Source organism: Silurus meridionalis, chromosome 7 (genome assembly GCF_014805685.1).
Source record: "Silurus meridionalis isolate SWU-2019-XX chromosome 7, ASM1480568v1, whole genome shotgun sequence".
Lineage (NCBI taxonomy): Eukaryota > Metazoa > Chordata > Actinopteri > Siluriformes > Siluridae > Silurus > Silurus meridionalis.
In genome coordinates this window covers 9,252,845-9,267,032 of record NC_060890.1, presented here as the reverse complement: position 1 = coordinate 9,267,032, position 14,188 = coordinate 9,252,845, and the positions used below count along the sequence as shown (strand labels likewise).

At 37.2% G+C, this 14,188-nt stretch overlaps 2 protein-coding genes across 2 annotated transcripts; one reads left to right on the top strand and one right to left on the bottom strand.

Moving 5' to 3' along the window:
• The first annotated feature begins 62 nt into the window (after nucleotides 1–62).
• tbx6 (T-box transcription factor 6) lies at nucleotides 63–4,547 on the top strand. Its single transcript, XM_046854428.1, has 8 exons — nucleotides 63–132; nucleotides 827–1,037; nucleotides 1,408–1,675; nucleotides 1,798–1,941; nucleotides 2,124–2,194; nucleotides 2,331–2,395; nucleotides 2,496–2,748; nucleotides 2,839–4,547. Exons 1-8 carry the CDS (start codon nucleotides 63–65, stop codon nucleotides 4,502–4,504), a joined length of 2,748 nt encoding a protein of 915 aa, XP_046710384.1. The 3' UTR covers nucleotides 4,505–4,547.
• A 190-nt stretch (nucleotides 4,548–4,737) lies between these two features.
• On the bottom strand, nucleotides 4,738–12,794 carry prodh2 (proline dehydrogenase 2). The gene is made up of 11 exons (XM_046853320.1): nucleotides 12,694–12,794; nucleotides 12,130–12,485; nucleotides 9,448–9,638; nucleotides 9,193–9,319; nucleotides 8,811–8,882; nucleotides 8,635–8,715; nucleotides 8,389–8,532; nucleotides 8,008–8,174; nucleotides 7,805–7,915; nucleotides 7,544–7,632; nucleotides 4,738–7,139 (listed from the first exon to the last, which is right to left on the bottom strand). Exons 2-11 carry the CDS (start codon nucleotides 12,382–12,384, stop codon nucleotides 6,958–6,960), a joined length of 1,419 nt encoding a protein of 472 aa, XP_046709276.1. The 5' UTR covers nucleotides 12,385–12,485; nucleotides 12,694–12,794; the 3' UTR covers nucleotides 4,738–6,957.
• Nucleotides 12,795–14,188: the final 1,394 nt, after the last annotated feature.

The window sequence follows — 14,188 nt, the reverse complement described above, 5'->3', positions numbered from 1 at the left end:
TTTGACACACAAAAAAAAGGATTTTATTTAGGTTCATAAGGGAAACAAGGACAGGCAAGAGGATGTTAGGAGTAGAGATGTATCCCAGTTTAGCTCTTGCAGCACAAAGACTTGGAGACTGCTGCTATCGAGGTAAGAGAGTGTTCCACGTTTAAAGGTGTACAATAATGTAGTAATAATGTTGCCAGAAAGAAACTGAAAGAAACTCAATGTGCATGACTGTGATTTAAATGAAAGGGAAATTAGAGGAAAATTTCGGTCACCCATTCTTAATAATTCAATGTATTAGTTGCTGTGTTTGGGTGTGTTGCCTTATTAACTGATATTATGTATTGTGATTGATATTAATTTTACCTGGATTTAACATGAAGACAGATTATTTGTAGATTGTGAACGTCATATAGACGAAGACTGCTCTAAGGTCATTTAAAAAATTAGCTGATAAGTTAATTAACTTCACTTAATTTGTAAACTGCTTTTGGCTATAATGCAGCAAAGAAAGTTGATTTGGTCACAAAGCAGCTTTATACAAATAAACAGATTCAGAATAATTTTAAAATAACAAAACTGTTAAGGCGAATGAACAATTATTTTAGAGCAGTTTTCAGCTTTCTAAACATTTATTGAACTAATGAACAATTATTATTATCTTCTCCTCTCCATTCAGTGTATCAGCTGTTTATCAGGGTTTTTTTGTAGAATGTGAACTCCTCAGACCGGAGGTTAAAATGTGATAGTTGATATAAATAATTTTCAGGAATATACTGTGCCAGATTTTAATGCAAGACTTCTATGCATGATATATTGATATTCTTCTGTCTTTAAGATCGAGAGCCACCAGCCCACATGCCCCTGTACCCTACATCATGTGATTTGGCAGCACGAAGCCTTCCTCCTCGTCTGCTTCCTCCACCTCCGGGAAAAAGAGACGGTTTTGGGAAATCTGATGACGTCATAAAGATAGAGCTGGAAAATATATCGCTGTGGAAACAGTTTAGCACAGTTGGCACAGAGATGATCATTACCAAGAAGGGCAGGTAGTGCACTTCTTTTAGTCTGATGCATGAATTCACATGAAAGCTGTTAAATCAGCTAATGGAGTAAAATCCTGTTTTAGCACAATGAAAAAAAATGTTTTGGATATGCAATTTTATACCTTTTTACTCTATATGTTTTTTACGGGGTTCTTTGTCAATCAAGTTAAAATTTAGAACATTCGTTCATAAATCAATAAAATAAAATAGTATTATTCAATTAAAAAGACTATATTTTTACATACAAATATTTTACTTTTACATTATTACTGTTATGCTTTTTTTTAATGCTGTTTGTAACCATGTCCCAGGATGATCTCTGACCAGAATGCAGTTCTCATTTTTGTAATTTTTATGAATTTTTCTTCTTCAGACGGATGTTTCCTCAACTAAAAGTTAAAGTGTCTGGCTTAAACCCATCTTTGCGTTACATTATCCTGCTGGACATCATACCTGTAGACTCTTTTCGCTATCGTTTCCAAGACGACAGTTGGCAGGTGGTGGGAGGAGCTGAAGCTCGACTTCCAGACAGGGTGTTCATACACCCAGACTCTCCTGCAACTGGTGAACACTGGCAGAACCGAACCATATCTTTCCACCGAGCCAAACTCACTAATAATACACTGGATGGACAAGGATATGTGAGTATATATAGTACTTGCTTATTTGATCTGTAAATATAGTTTTTAGCAAGTAAAATAAATGTTTTTAAAAGGCCATCAAAAGGGATTTTAACCTTCTTTTAAAAATATCTGCTCACCAGGTCATTTTGCACTCCCTACACAAGTACCAAGCACGGGTACATGTTGTTGAAACCAGAGATATAATGATGTGGGGTGGAGCTCAACACACCTTTAGCTTTCCTGAGACACAGTTTATTACTGTTACAGCCTACCAGAACAACAAGGTATAATAATTTTATTTTAAAGGACTAGCAAACTTTACACTGAATGCAAACATTTAGGTACAAAACACAAGAAAAGGATCAGCTCACTTTAAAAGTGCTTGAGAAGTATTCTGATACATTTTGTATCAGATTATTTTGTGTTTTTATAGATAACTGAACTGAAACATTTTGTGTTGTCTTAGATAACTGAACTGAAGATCAACTCCAATCCCTTCGCCAAAGGTTTCAGGGAGAATGGCATGAACTGCAAGAGGTAAGTTGTGCCTTTTCAGTGGTCAAATAGGGTTTACACAAATACATTAAATAAAGTGAAAGATTGAAAAAACCTGAAGACCATGAAAAACCTTTTCATTATAAATCACACTCTTTTTACTTTTTGTTTTTACCAGACAAAGAGAGGCAAGGCAAAAGAGGAAATTAAACCAACCCAATCAAGATGAACCTTTAGACATAGGTAATTTTATTAAACTTTTATTTTTGATTTATCAAAGCAGACACTAAAACAAACTGAGTAGTTGTTTCTGTGACTAAGTGTTTTTTTGTCTTTCCTCCAGAATCATTTGACCCATGTGATTCCACTGAGGTACTACCACAGCCCATGGGACTGGAAAGCACCACTCTGTCTTTGTCTGAGTCAGGCTTCTGCTCAGATGTGCCAACTTTACCAGAGCGGACAGTACAGCAGCATAGCTCTAGTCAAGCATATATGAGTTCCCAGATGCCTGAGATCTCAGAGATTTCAAATTCAGTGGAGAATCAACCTCAGTCGATCTCAAATAATGAGGTGAACAGTAGACTGCTTGATGGGTAAGTCTCATTCAGCTATTGTTCTGCTAAATCCATCTATAATGGGCAACACTGCAAGTGCCTTACAACCATGTTTCTTTTTTTTTACAGGTCTACTCAGATGATAGGCCTTTCCACATACACCGCATTTGCAGCTCCTTCAATTACATCCTCATCACACCAACCAGTGTCTCTATCACAGTCTACATCCCTCTATTCATCTCTCTCTTCCACTCAGACTGAATTACCATCCTCTCATTCTAATACAACATCTGTGCAAAATTATTCTTCCATAGCTTCATCACACTATTCTACCCTGGACTCTTCTTCTCAAATCACTTCTTCCTCTACTGCTCCCCAGGATTCTACACATTCCTCCATCTGTCAATCATCCTCTTCTCCCCAACTGCCCTCTTCCTCCTACCACTCCATTCTTCCATCACAAGAAACCTTAAGCCCTCACACACCTCCTAACCAACCCTTCCATTCTCTTCCTCAACCCTCTTGCCAGTCTATCAACAGTTGTGCTTCTGGTCTTTCAGTTGACACTGCTCAGAGTCAGGCTATTGGTGGTTTGTCTTCATCCAATTCTACACCCTCTGCTGTCCAAGACTCCACCCCAACTGCCTTCCCTTTTCCTCCAGTGCAATCCTCCAACAATTCAGATACCACTACTCCCCCATCCCAAATTTTATCTCAAACAGCCTTTCCTTTTCCTCCAGAAGCACATCAAAATGGACAACCAGATCCAAATCAAATGGCAACAGCTTTCCCATTTAATTCTGTGCCAGAGTCCACATCCACCCCTCTAAATACCCCATCAGAGCAGGATAGCAACACCACTGCTTTCCCTTTCCCACCACAACCCAACAATACAAATTCTTCAACCCATTCCCAACCCTTTTTGCCCATACAAAATGTACCATCTTACTCTTTTCAATCATTGGCAATGTCTCATATGAACCATTCATCTTACCAAAACCCAACAAATTCAGCAACTGGATCTTTCTCTCAAATGACTTCCAGTTCTGCAAATGGAGCTCGTTCACAATTTTTTACCAACCCCACAGTCAATTCAATACCTGCTTCTTCACTATCTTCTCTGCCTGCATCTCTGCCCACACATGTAGTCCCTGGGTCCAATTCTAACTTATCTCAAACTGCTCACATGTCTTATTCCTTACCCCCTTCTATCCCATCTGGTCCCCCACCTCTCCAGAATGTAGCAATGCCATCTATTGGGTCTCCTCAGGTTGTTTCAGCTCTTCCAAATATAGCTCAAATCCAGACAAATATGTCCCAGTCATTTCCAAACTCCACTTTTTCCCATATCCCTCCCCAGTGTGCAAACCCTTCACAAATCCCATCACAATCATTTACTCATATGCCAGCTTCTGCAACTTCGCTTCTTCCTCATGCATCCCTACAAAACCACCCCATCCACCCAGGCTCAACCCATACACAGTACCCTGCCTCTTCCACTGCATATCCTCCTGTAGCTCCATCAGAGATTGGGTCCTTTTCTCAGCTCAATTCAACTGCCCCCTACATTTCTGATATGGTATTGCACCCTTCCCTTCTCCCTTCATTAGATAACACCCTGCCCTCTTCTGCTACTTCTCTCTATAACCCATTTCCTTCTTATCCTCTCCGCCTCTGTCAGGATCCCCGCTCCTCCTTTCATTTACAGCTCAGACACATTTACAGGCAGCCCCAACATGTACATGCTAACGGCCAGGGGTCCTACCTAGACCTTGGAGGAAGGCCTGCATTTTGAGATGCAACAAAGAATGTTAAAAATGAGACAAATGAATTTCAACTGACAACAACAGATACAGCTACAACTTTAAAACTATATGTGATGCATTTAATGTTTATATTTGTATTTAGAAATAGAATGATCAAATGTATGTTTTTGACACTTATAAAAAAGCATCTATATCAAATAAATTGTGTTTAACTTTTTCTTTCTGTTTATTTTATGCCTGAAAAAAATACAAAATATGAACATAAATTCAAACCACTTTTTAATGTATTTTTATACATGTGCTTTTATAAATTCATCTAAGAAAACATTTTATTTCTTTTACACAGAATACACTGAGACAATCGAGTTCATATTAAAATAACCATTAGTGGCAAACATGTGACATCATAAAAAAAAAACTGTGTGACATATGTGCACAAAAAGCATGTATTCAAGGAAAACACAAGTCACAGTAAGTCACAGGTAGTTTCGTTATCTCGCAGTTTTGGTGTTGTACATGTTCTCTCCAGGTTATCTTGTGTCCTCCAAGCTCCAATAAAATTGCCTCTACATGTGAGCGTTTGCATAAAGCAGACAGCTGTATTAAATAACTTTGTATGCTGTCGCATTCCATTTTCCGTTCACACAATCTATGAAAAATAGATCTAATAATAAATAATAAATCTATGACACAATGTATGCACAACAGTGCCCCTGTACACAAGCAAGTTTCATTAAGTGATGGCAAAACAAGGTTGCAGTGGAAGAACTCAAGGATCCTTCACTGAACCATAACCTTAAACCTAGTGAGCCCCTTTGGGATGAAATGGAATGCTGACTGTGCCCCAGACCTCCACAGATTACTCACTAATTACCTCACTAATACTCTTGTAGCTGAATGATCACAAATTGCAAGCTACATTCCACAATCTAGTGAAAAGTCTTTCTAGAAAAGGTTATTATATATAGCAAAGGAAATTGAATCTGGAGTGGGATACTCAAAAAACTCATATAGAGTTTACGGTCAGGTGTTCACACACATCTGGCCTTATAGTGTCAAATTTCACATAGTCCAATTTGAAGTCCTTCAATTTATAATATATACAATTGTTAAAAAGTGGCATCCAAATATTTGAGACCTGTCAGATCTATGGGGAACTCTAGCTCTCAGCAACTGCCATGGCTTACAGAAATAGAGAAGAATTTCCAGAACAGACACACCCCAGTTAAAATTATTATACCAAATACTCAGAAATTCAGAAATCTGTGTCATTTTAATATTCTATTTCTTCTATACTTTGAAAATTTGTCTACAGTAAGACAGTCATTTGCTACAAATATAAGATATGACAATGTACCAAGTTTGATGAAGTATAGTTAATCAAAAGCCCTTAAACTCAGTAAATTTACAACTTAAAGAACTCAGAGAAGGGCTTCAGTTTTCCTTGTAAATTCGACATTACTACATATGTCATATTAATACATACTGTATGTCTGGAGGTTCTTGGAATGCGGCTGAGTGAACTCGAGCACTTCAGGTTGGTATGTTCTGTCCAAGCAAATTTGCTCCACTGTGTCCTGTGTATATGCAGACAAGGATTAAAGATCCAGTCTTTGTGCACCAGCATGAAACCCTGTATCATTGAGATGATGCATGTTGAGAACATCACACAAACGTGCAATCTGCTGCTCACTGGTTTCTTTGAGATTCAGAGGAATTTCAGGTTCCTACCCCAGGGGTGTCAAAGAGAGTTGGTTTTAAAGAGCACTCATATGAGGTACTGAAAAATCTGTGAATGGCAGGTTTAAATGTTTGCATTTTTCATGGAATCCTGTTATTGTTTTAGCATTGTTTATTTTCTTTTCTCTTTTGGTTTAATTTACAGAATAAAGGTTGGAAATGTTTGTATTGTTGAACTTTTTCCCCTCCTCATTCCTCTCAGTATATTTGTTAGAGTACAGGCCCATTTGCTCAAGCAGCGGTTCTGAGTGGGAATAAACTGGCTGTAGTGCTGAAAGTCATTAAAGAGCAGGTGTTAATGACTACAGACCCCTCCTCTTATTTTCTCTCCATTTGGTGATACAGTTGGTTGCAGAAAAAAAGTGAAAGGCTAGATAAACCAATCTTATAGAGTTTAAAAAACATTCAGAAGCCTGCAAGCTGACAAAACACGAGGCAGAAAAATAAAATGTAAATGACTCCAACAAAAGTATATGTACTTGCTTCAATACATTTTGCATAACTTTGCAATCTTTTGTTTAATAAAACAGACAAACATAAAAACATACTTTTTTCTATTTCTTTTTTTTAAACAATTTATCAATTAGTTTGATCAATTAGTTACCAATTTCATTAAATTTCCATAAATATGCCATACTCCCACATATGTCCAATTCCTACTTTAGGCTTTCATAACTTATAACAACAAACCGCATTTATTCAGATCTCCTCTGAATTGCTGTTTTTCTTTATCGCCATCTCTCTAACTGGCTTTAGTGATCTTCTCACGGATTCTACGTTGTAGCTCTTGCCTCAACAGGTCTCTCTCTTTGCGGATCCCCAACAACACAGTGCGGTTCTCCTGAGCCCGCCGAACCAGATACGGCAGAGTGTCATCTACTGAACCATATGGCACAGACTTATACACTGAGAAGCCCTGCTGAGCTGAAAGGAAGGCAAATAGTTCAAAATAAATACAAAAAGATTAATTAGGATATTAGAACCAGTATTTAAACAATTATATTTAAGTCTGATTAGTCATAAGTTTGTAACAGAAGCGCCAGTTGTAATTCAAATCCCTGGATTTCAAGAAAGCCATACCAAGAATTTTACAATGAAAAATGTAGGAGCCACTTATTTAAAAGTTTTGAAGGAGTCTTCAGTGTTAGCTGTCTTTAAGATGTTCCTTTACATTAAAGTGTGATTCTTGAAATAAAATAATGAAAATATCATAAAACATTTTTTATGAAATTTTTTTTAATCACGTTTTTTTTAAATAAAATGGATGTGAACATTACTTGCTATCTTCCTTTATTTCTTACACATTAGAAGTAAAAGTTGAATTTTACCGAGAGTGAGAGACACATGATCGCACATCCCCAGAAGTTGACCGAAACACACTGAACCCCCATCTCGAGCAATCCCTAGCTCAGTCATCCTAAAAAAGATATGATTTTTTTTATGATATGATTTTTTATTTTTTTATGATATGAAGTCATTTTTAATGATCATGAATAAATAAATAAAAAGAAAACATGGCTGAAAATAGCTAGTCATTCTAAGAAGACCCCATACACAGACTTATAATATGCGTGTACATCATGCCATACCATGTCACTGCCTTTCTAACTGATTCTTCATTGTGAGTTGCTACAATAATCTTGTAGCGGTCAGGCTGCTGGGAAATCAGGTTGAGCATCACTTCTAGAGACCCGTTGTAGCTGCAATTAAAAGGTGCCCCAGCATGAAAACAGAAACCAGCAAACAAGATATTTGTGGATACAAAAATATTATGACTGCCTGATCCATTCACCTATCATTTGTGTTCTCCCAGGACTGGTGAACTGGGTCAGCTCGTCCTTCCTTATTAGCCAACTTCCTCTCCTTGTCCATATAAGCACCACGGACAAGTTTAACCCCAAGGCAAAAAGAATGGTCCACAGACAGACGGATAGCATCCAACACGAGTTCTCTGGACTCCTGGTAAGAAATTCGACAGCATTCATTTTTTCAATTCATTATCTGTGACCTTTATATCATAGTGAATATGGAGGGCATCTTAGAAACATTGGGAACGAGCCTAAATGGAGTACCACACATTCACATGTAGAATTTGGCCTGTTTTGGGGAGATACGGAAGAACAAAGAACTTATTTTCATATAAATTGCACTTTACAATTAAATGACAACTAACCTCCAGGTAGCACTGGTATGTGTTCCAGATCCAGGCACTCTCTTGATTAAACTTCTTCATCATGGCCATGGTGATGAGAGAGAGTGCAGGATTCATGTATGTGTATTCAGCATCCACAAGAACTCTGACTTTCTTAACACTTGCCTATTAACAAAAAAAATAATAACTTGTATCAGCATATTAGCATTTTTCTTTTTCTTTTTTATTATTGTTTAAAGAGAGTTGAATTGTCTTGATGGTCGGTACCTCTCCGATTTGGTTTAGTCTGCTGAGTCCAAGTAGAAAATGTGTGTTTTCAGTTTCACTGAGCCCAGGAAATGTAACGGTCTGGTTGGAGAAAGAAAGACAACATATATTTAAATGTTTGTTGGCTTCAATGATTGCTAGTAAAAATTCAAGAATAAACAACCAAGGATTTTTACCTCTCCATCCATTGCTCTAAGCAAGAGGTTAAGATCATAATGTTGCTTCTTCAACAAGGAAGTCAGCTTAACCTGAACATTATCATAACATTGAACAAGAAAGGAAATAGATACATGAGCTATCAAGGTCATTGGAGTTTAATTTAATTTTTCTATTAATGTATGTTTCTATATTTAGTAGTTTAGGGCCTACCTTAAAACCATAAGGCTAACCATTATGGTTACATAATAATTACAACAAGTTACTGATAAGTAATGCTTTACTCTCACATTCAATATTACACCAAGCCATCATTATTATGCATGCACAAAAATCATATATAAACAACAACTTGATTGATTGGCACTTTGCTTCCATTAATATCTTGAATAAGTTACCTACACAAAGCTCAGGGCTAACCAAGGCAGTAATCTTCAGCTGCATCATGGGATCTTTGCTCCAGGCTTTGCTGTGAGACATATGCACACACTCCAACATGGCTGCCAAGTTGTCATCGTACCTTTTCTCTCTGTTTATGTTGTAATAATAGATACAGTATGTCAGTAAGGCTTAGACAATTATTAGCCCTTTTTTAATGATGTAATTATTTTTACTTACACATTATTTTCTTATTTATTTATTTTATTAGTTTACTACCCAGAGCTTTCTCCTAGATCCTCTTCAATGGGAACAGCCAACATGGGATGTAGTCCTAGTGAGTTCATCTTCTCCATGGAGGCTGAAATCTCATTCTCTGTTTCCCCAGCAACAAATTGAGCATACACAAATGGCCGAACGACCATTGCAAAAACCCGTCTGCCCAGGAGAGCCCGTGTAAATGACATAAGCTGCGAAATTCAGTAGGTGCATGAAATTCACAAATTAGACTCTGGAAACACATCATCATATGCTACATGTCCTATGGTAAAAAATAAAGGTCTCTTGGAATGTATTAGAACCGCAAGGCCAATTGTTTTCAAAAGATGATTTTTTTTTTATCCCTGCGCCCCAATGACAGACATTTCTTGTGATCACCAATGTGTGGTCTGTTAGATTGATTGTCTTAAATAATTAATAATATAAATAATGCTGAATGTCTACTCTCTTTGGCAAGCCTCTGTGAGGACAGCATTTAAAAAAAAAGAATAAACCAACACAAAGACCAGAGAGCTGTCTACAGAGGGCCATTTTAAGTCAGTGTCTAGGAAAAAGAAATGAATTGACCTTGGAGTATAAGAACAAGCAGATGGGACTAGCTAAAGCATTATGATGGAAAGTTGTTTTTAACCATTAACTGGCTTGTTTTGTCTGTTTTCTTTGCTAATGCAAGTTAGATACGTATTCATTCCATTAGCTAATACAAATGGCTAGGCAGTGAGTCAAATTTTAGCTAATGATCAATATTTAAATTCACCACAGGCTAAATTCACTGCAGCAAATTACACACAGCACATGCCTTTTTCATGGAAGGCAAAAGGAGATGGCTAATTTTATACAAGAATTTGCTCACTTCAGCATATTAAAACTGACGTACGGTCAGGGGGCTCATCCTCAAGTTCAACACTGCACTCTAGTGGCTAATTCATCATCAAACACACATGGATTGTGACATAAGAAGGTCAGTGCTGATGATCCTCCTCAGTCAGTTTGTATTGTACTAATGATTGGATGAAAGACGAAGGAAGATTTGCAATGTATAACAAGTACTGTGTGTGTGTATATATTTTGTAGCGTTTCTCTTGGCTGCACTGCTTCCAGTATGTGTATGTGGATGTTTTTTTGTCCAATCAGATTTCAGCCTCTATGTGCTGCCATGTCAATCTAATCTGCCCAGGGCTATGTGCTGGCCTTTTTTTTATTACCCTAGTCTCCTTAATAAATAGCTCTATATCTTTAACCAATCAGATTTCATATTTGCCTCACAGGGCAGCTAGCTGGTCCAGAATAGCATCAGCATTTTTTTCGTCCTCTGATTGGTTGGTCAGAGGGAAACTGTTACAGCCAAGTTCGAATTGCAAACAGGTCTGTAGCGCACTGCACACATGAATACATCTACGTTAGACTTTTCTATGCTTACAGAGGAAAAGAAATTGATTTGGTCTCATACATACTTAAAAATCCATTTTGAAGAAAAGCTAGACATCGTGAGGAGGTCGGCCAACCCCGAAGCTACCTAGCTTGTCTCAGCCTGGGAAAGAGTTTGTTCACACTTCCAGACCAGTGAATACGAGCGGGTACCACTGGCTTACAGCCTCTGAGGAGCGGTGCAAATTATGAGTATGCATCTCTGGTGAGTGGGTTGTATTATATTTACATTTTTAATGTTTTTGTCATGTTATTAGACAAATATTAATTCTGAACTGCAGATGATGTAGGTTGCACAGTTGTGGCAGGCCATGCATTTGGTACCTGGGCCTTAAGTGAGGACTTACCTGACTTAATCCACCTTTTAATACCACCACTATCATGTAGCGATTATAGAAACCATCAATACAATACAAAAACGCAATATTACAATGCGTGGCATTACAGAGAGAGAGGCATTTCACATATGGAGAGTGAATACCATTTTACTAAAGCAAGAAACCCAGTTAACAACTTCAAACCTCTACACTACAACCGCAACTGTGCAGCCTACCTCATCTGGAGCAGTTCAGAATCAATATTTGTCTAATAACATGTCAAAAACATTCAAAAAGTAAATACAACCTATTTACCAGAGATGCAGACTTATAATTTGCACGCGCTCCTCAGAGGCTGTAAGTCAGTGGCACGGCTCGTATTCACTGGTCTGGAAGTGTGAACAAACCATTTACCAGCCTGAGACAAGCTAGCTATCTCTGAGACCAAATACATTTCATGTCCTCATAGAAAAGTGTAACTCAGATGTATTAATGTGGCTGTAACAGTTTCCCTCTGACCAACCAATCAGAGGACAGAAAAATGCTGACGCTATTCTGGACCAGCTAGCTGCCCTGTGAGGCAAATATGAAATCTGCTTGGTTAAATAAACAGACCCGTTGGTAATATTCTCAATGATAAAAAGGCCAGCAGAACAGATATTGCAGGCCCTGGGCAGATTAGATTGACATGGCAGCACATGGAGGCTGAAATCTGATTGGATCATGGAACAAATATTAGAATATATATATATATATATATATATTTGAGAGTGAGAAAAGTGTGTGTGTGTGTATATATATATATATATATATACACACACACAGTATGTAAGGCTATATATAAGGCTTATCCAACAGAAGATCAGTGTTTTTAATTTGAATCAGTTTCTGAATGTATACACTAATGATACACGGAAAAACAAAGTAAAGCACTCACCTTGCCACAGTTATTGACCAGCACAGGGTAAGAACAGAGTCTAAAAACCCCAAGCGCTCGTATTAGTTCCCACATGCTCTTGGACTGGAAAGCCCTTGGGTCATTGAATGTTAGTAGGGCAGGTGGAACCGGGTCCTTAAGCTCATGATTCTTGATGGGCACAAACCCCACACGTTCTGAAGTCAGTGTCCGTGCACCAATTATGCGCAGGGACTGGATGTGATATAACATGCATGAGCGGAGAACAGAGGACATCACTGTGGATTTTGGACAGAACTTTGTGTATATTGAAGGCTTGTATCCTTAAAAAAGGAATCTACCTCCAAATCTCTTCTCTGGTAAAGCTTTCCAGAGATCTGTACATGAAGCAAATGTTTGTTGAAAGGTTTAGTTAAACGTATAGTGTATATATTGTATATTGCAACAGAAAGAACAATATGAGCAGTAATTCAAAATTTGTCTTCTAAATTGCATTTTTTTTTTTGTTGAGAAAATCCACATCAATTTGCCACAAGTCACAAAGTGATCAAACAGCAGATTTCAGCATTAAGTCCAAGTTCATACCTTCTCAACCATGGGTAGTTAGATTCCAGAATGACTGATGGTATTAAATAAATGCTGTAAATAAACCTTGCAGGTGGTTTTGGTTGAAAGAGGATGGAGGTTTAGGGTTTTATGTTGGGTCTTGTAGTTAATTACTGACAAACAGAATGAACTTTGTGTTCATTCTGTGCAGTGGAGAATCCTTCTAGGAAAAAAAGTTTAGTTTTGGCTTGTGTATTAAAGCAAATTACTAAATGCGTTTCAGCACATCTTAACAGTGAAATACATTGTTGGATTATGTGTTTCTGAGATTAGAGGTGCTATTCTTTGACCATCTGAATGAAAAAACTGTTTTTGAGCCCTTGTAGTGCCGCTTGATAGAATTTACATGACTTCATTCATCATCATCATCATCATCATTATCATTATTATCATTATTATATAAGGGGCATTAGGAAACAGGAAGTATCAAACTGAAATCTGACCCCCAAAATCATGAGGCATGAAAACAATTGCATAAACAATGTTCAACAAAATCATTTTCAGGACGTCCCAGTTTACTAAAAAGTAAGAGTTGACTAATAATGTTTAGTTTTTTTGCAGAAACAGTAACCATAATATTCCACACACTTGACTGAAAAAATGGCAAAATCAAAGACAAAAGCAACAAAACTAAAAAAATGAAATGGACAAATTTACACTAGTGATGAGTGACATGTCCAACTCTAAACATAGACTTTGATCCAAAACTGACAAACAGGACAGGAGCCAAAAATTACCCCACAACCTGCATATCTGCTAAAGCTCAGAAACTGAACTTGAACAGACTGCATGGTTTCTCCTATTTAATTTAAATGAGAATTATTGGGCAAGTAATAACATCTGTGAGAACTAAAGTGACTAATCTACCAAAGGCGTATTTTTATTTAAAATATTCTCAGTAATAGTCACAATTTGAGCACATTGTTAATTTAATATCAGATTTGATATATTCAGATATCCTGCTGCCCTCTTGGCTTGTTGAGTTGGATATTTCAGAGAGCTACAGATTTTTTTTAAGACACCAAAACATTCTCCACATTCATTCTCTTATTTTAATAAGAGACGTGACTGTTTACTATGTGAAACATTTTTCACCAAATTGCAGTAAGAATCTTGCAACTTTTGGGGTCTTTGGATTCCTCCACTTTCTATGTTGTTCATTTTAGCTACGCGAAACATTTTGTTTCACTTGCAGACTCTTAAATCGGTCAGAATCCTCTCCCTGCATATTCATGATTCATTTGCAGAGGCTTGAGCAAATATTGAACAAATATGAACTTTATGACCTGTGCAGTGATGCGTGGGGCAATGAGTTATTCTAGAGACAGCAGTGTTGCTGTATACTTGAAAATGAAGTAAAAAAATAATAAGTAAAGGGGAAATTAACTTTCAAAACATCAGTAGAAAAAAAAAATATTGCAACAAATATATTAAACATACCAGGAACACCAAATTGACCCACAAACAACTAGAA

Bases quoted from the DNA above. Each gene is read 5' to 3' on its own strand.
- prodh2 (XM_046853320.1), bottom strand. From the start codon at position 12,384: ATGTCCTCTGTTCTCCGCTCATGCATGTTATATCACATCCAGTCCCTG. The intron at 8,883-9,192 runs GTAGGTAACTTA...GATAATGTTCAG, and splicing joins TGGTTAGCCCTGAGCTTTGT to GTTAAGCTGACTTCCTTGTT. The intron at 7,633-7,804 runs GTATGGCATGAT...TATCTTTTTTAG, and splicing joins GTTAGAAAGGCAGTGACATG to GATGACTGAGCTAGGGATTG.
- tbx6 (XM_046854428.1), top strand. From the start codon at position 63: ATGTTAGGAGTAGAGATGTATCCCAGTTTAGCTCTTGCAGCACAAAGA. The intron at 2,396-2,495 runs GTAATTTTATTA...TCTTTCCTCCAG, and splicing joins AGATGAACCTTTAGACATAG to AATCATTTGACCCATGTGAT. The intron at 2,749-2,838 runs GTAAGTCTCATT...TTTTTTTTACAG, and splicing joins AACAGTAGACTGCTTGATGG to GTCTACTCAGATGATAGGCC.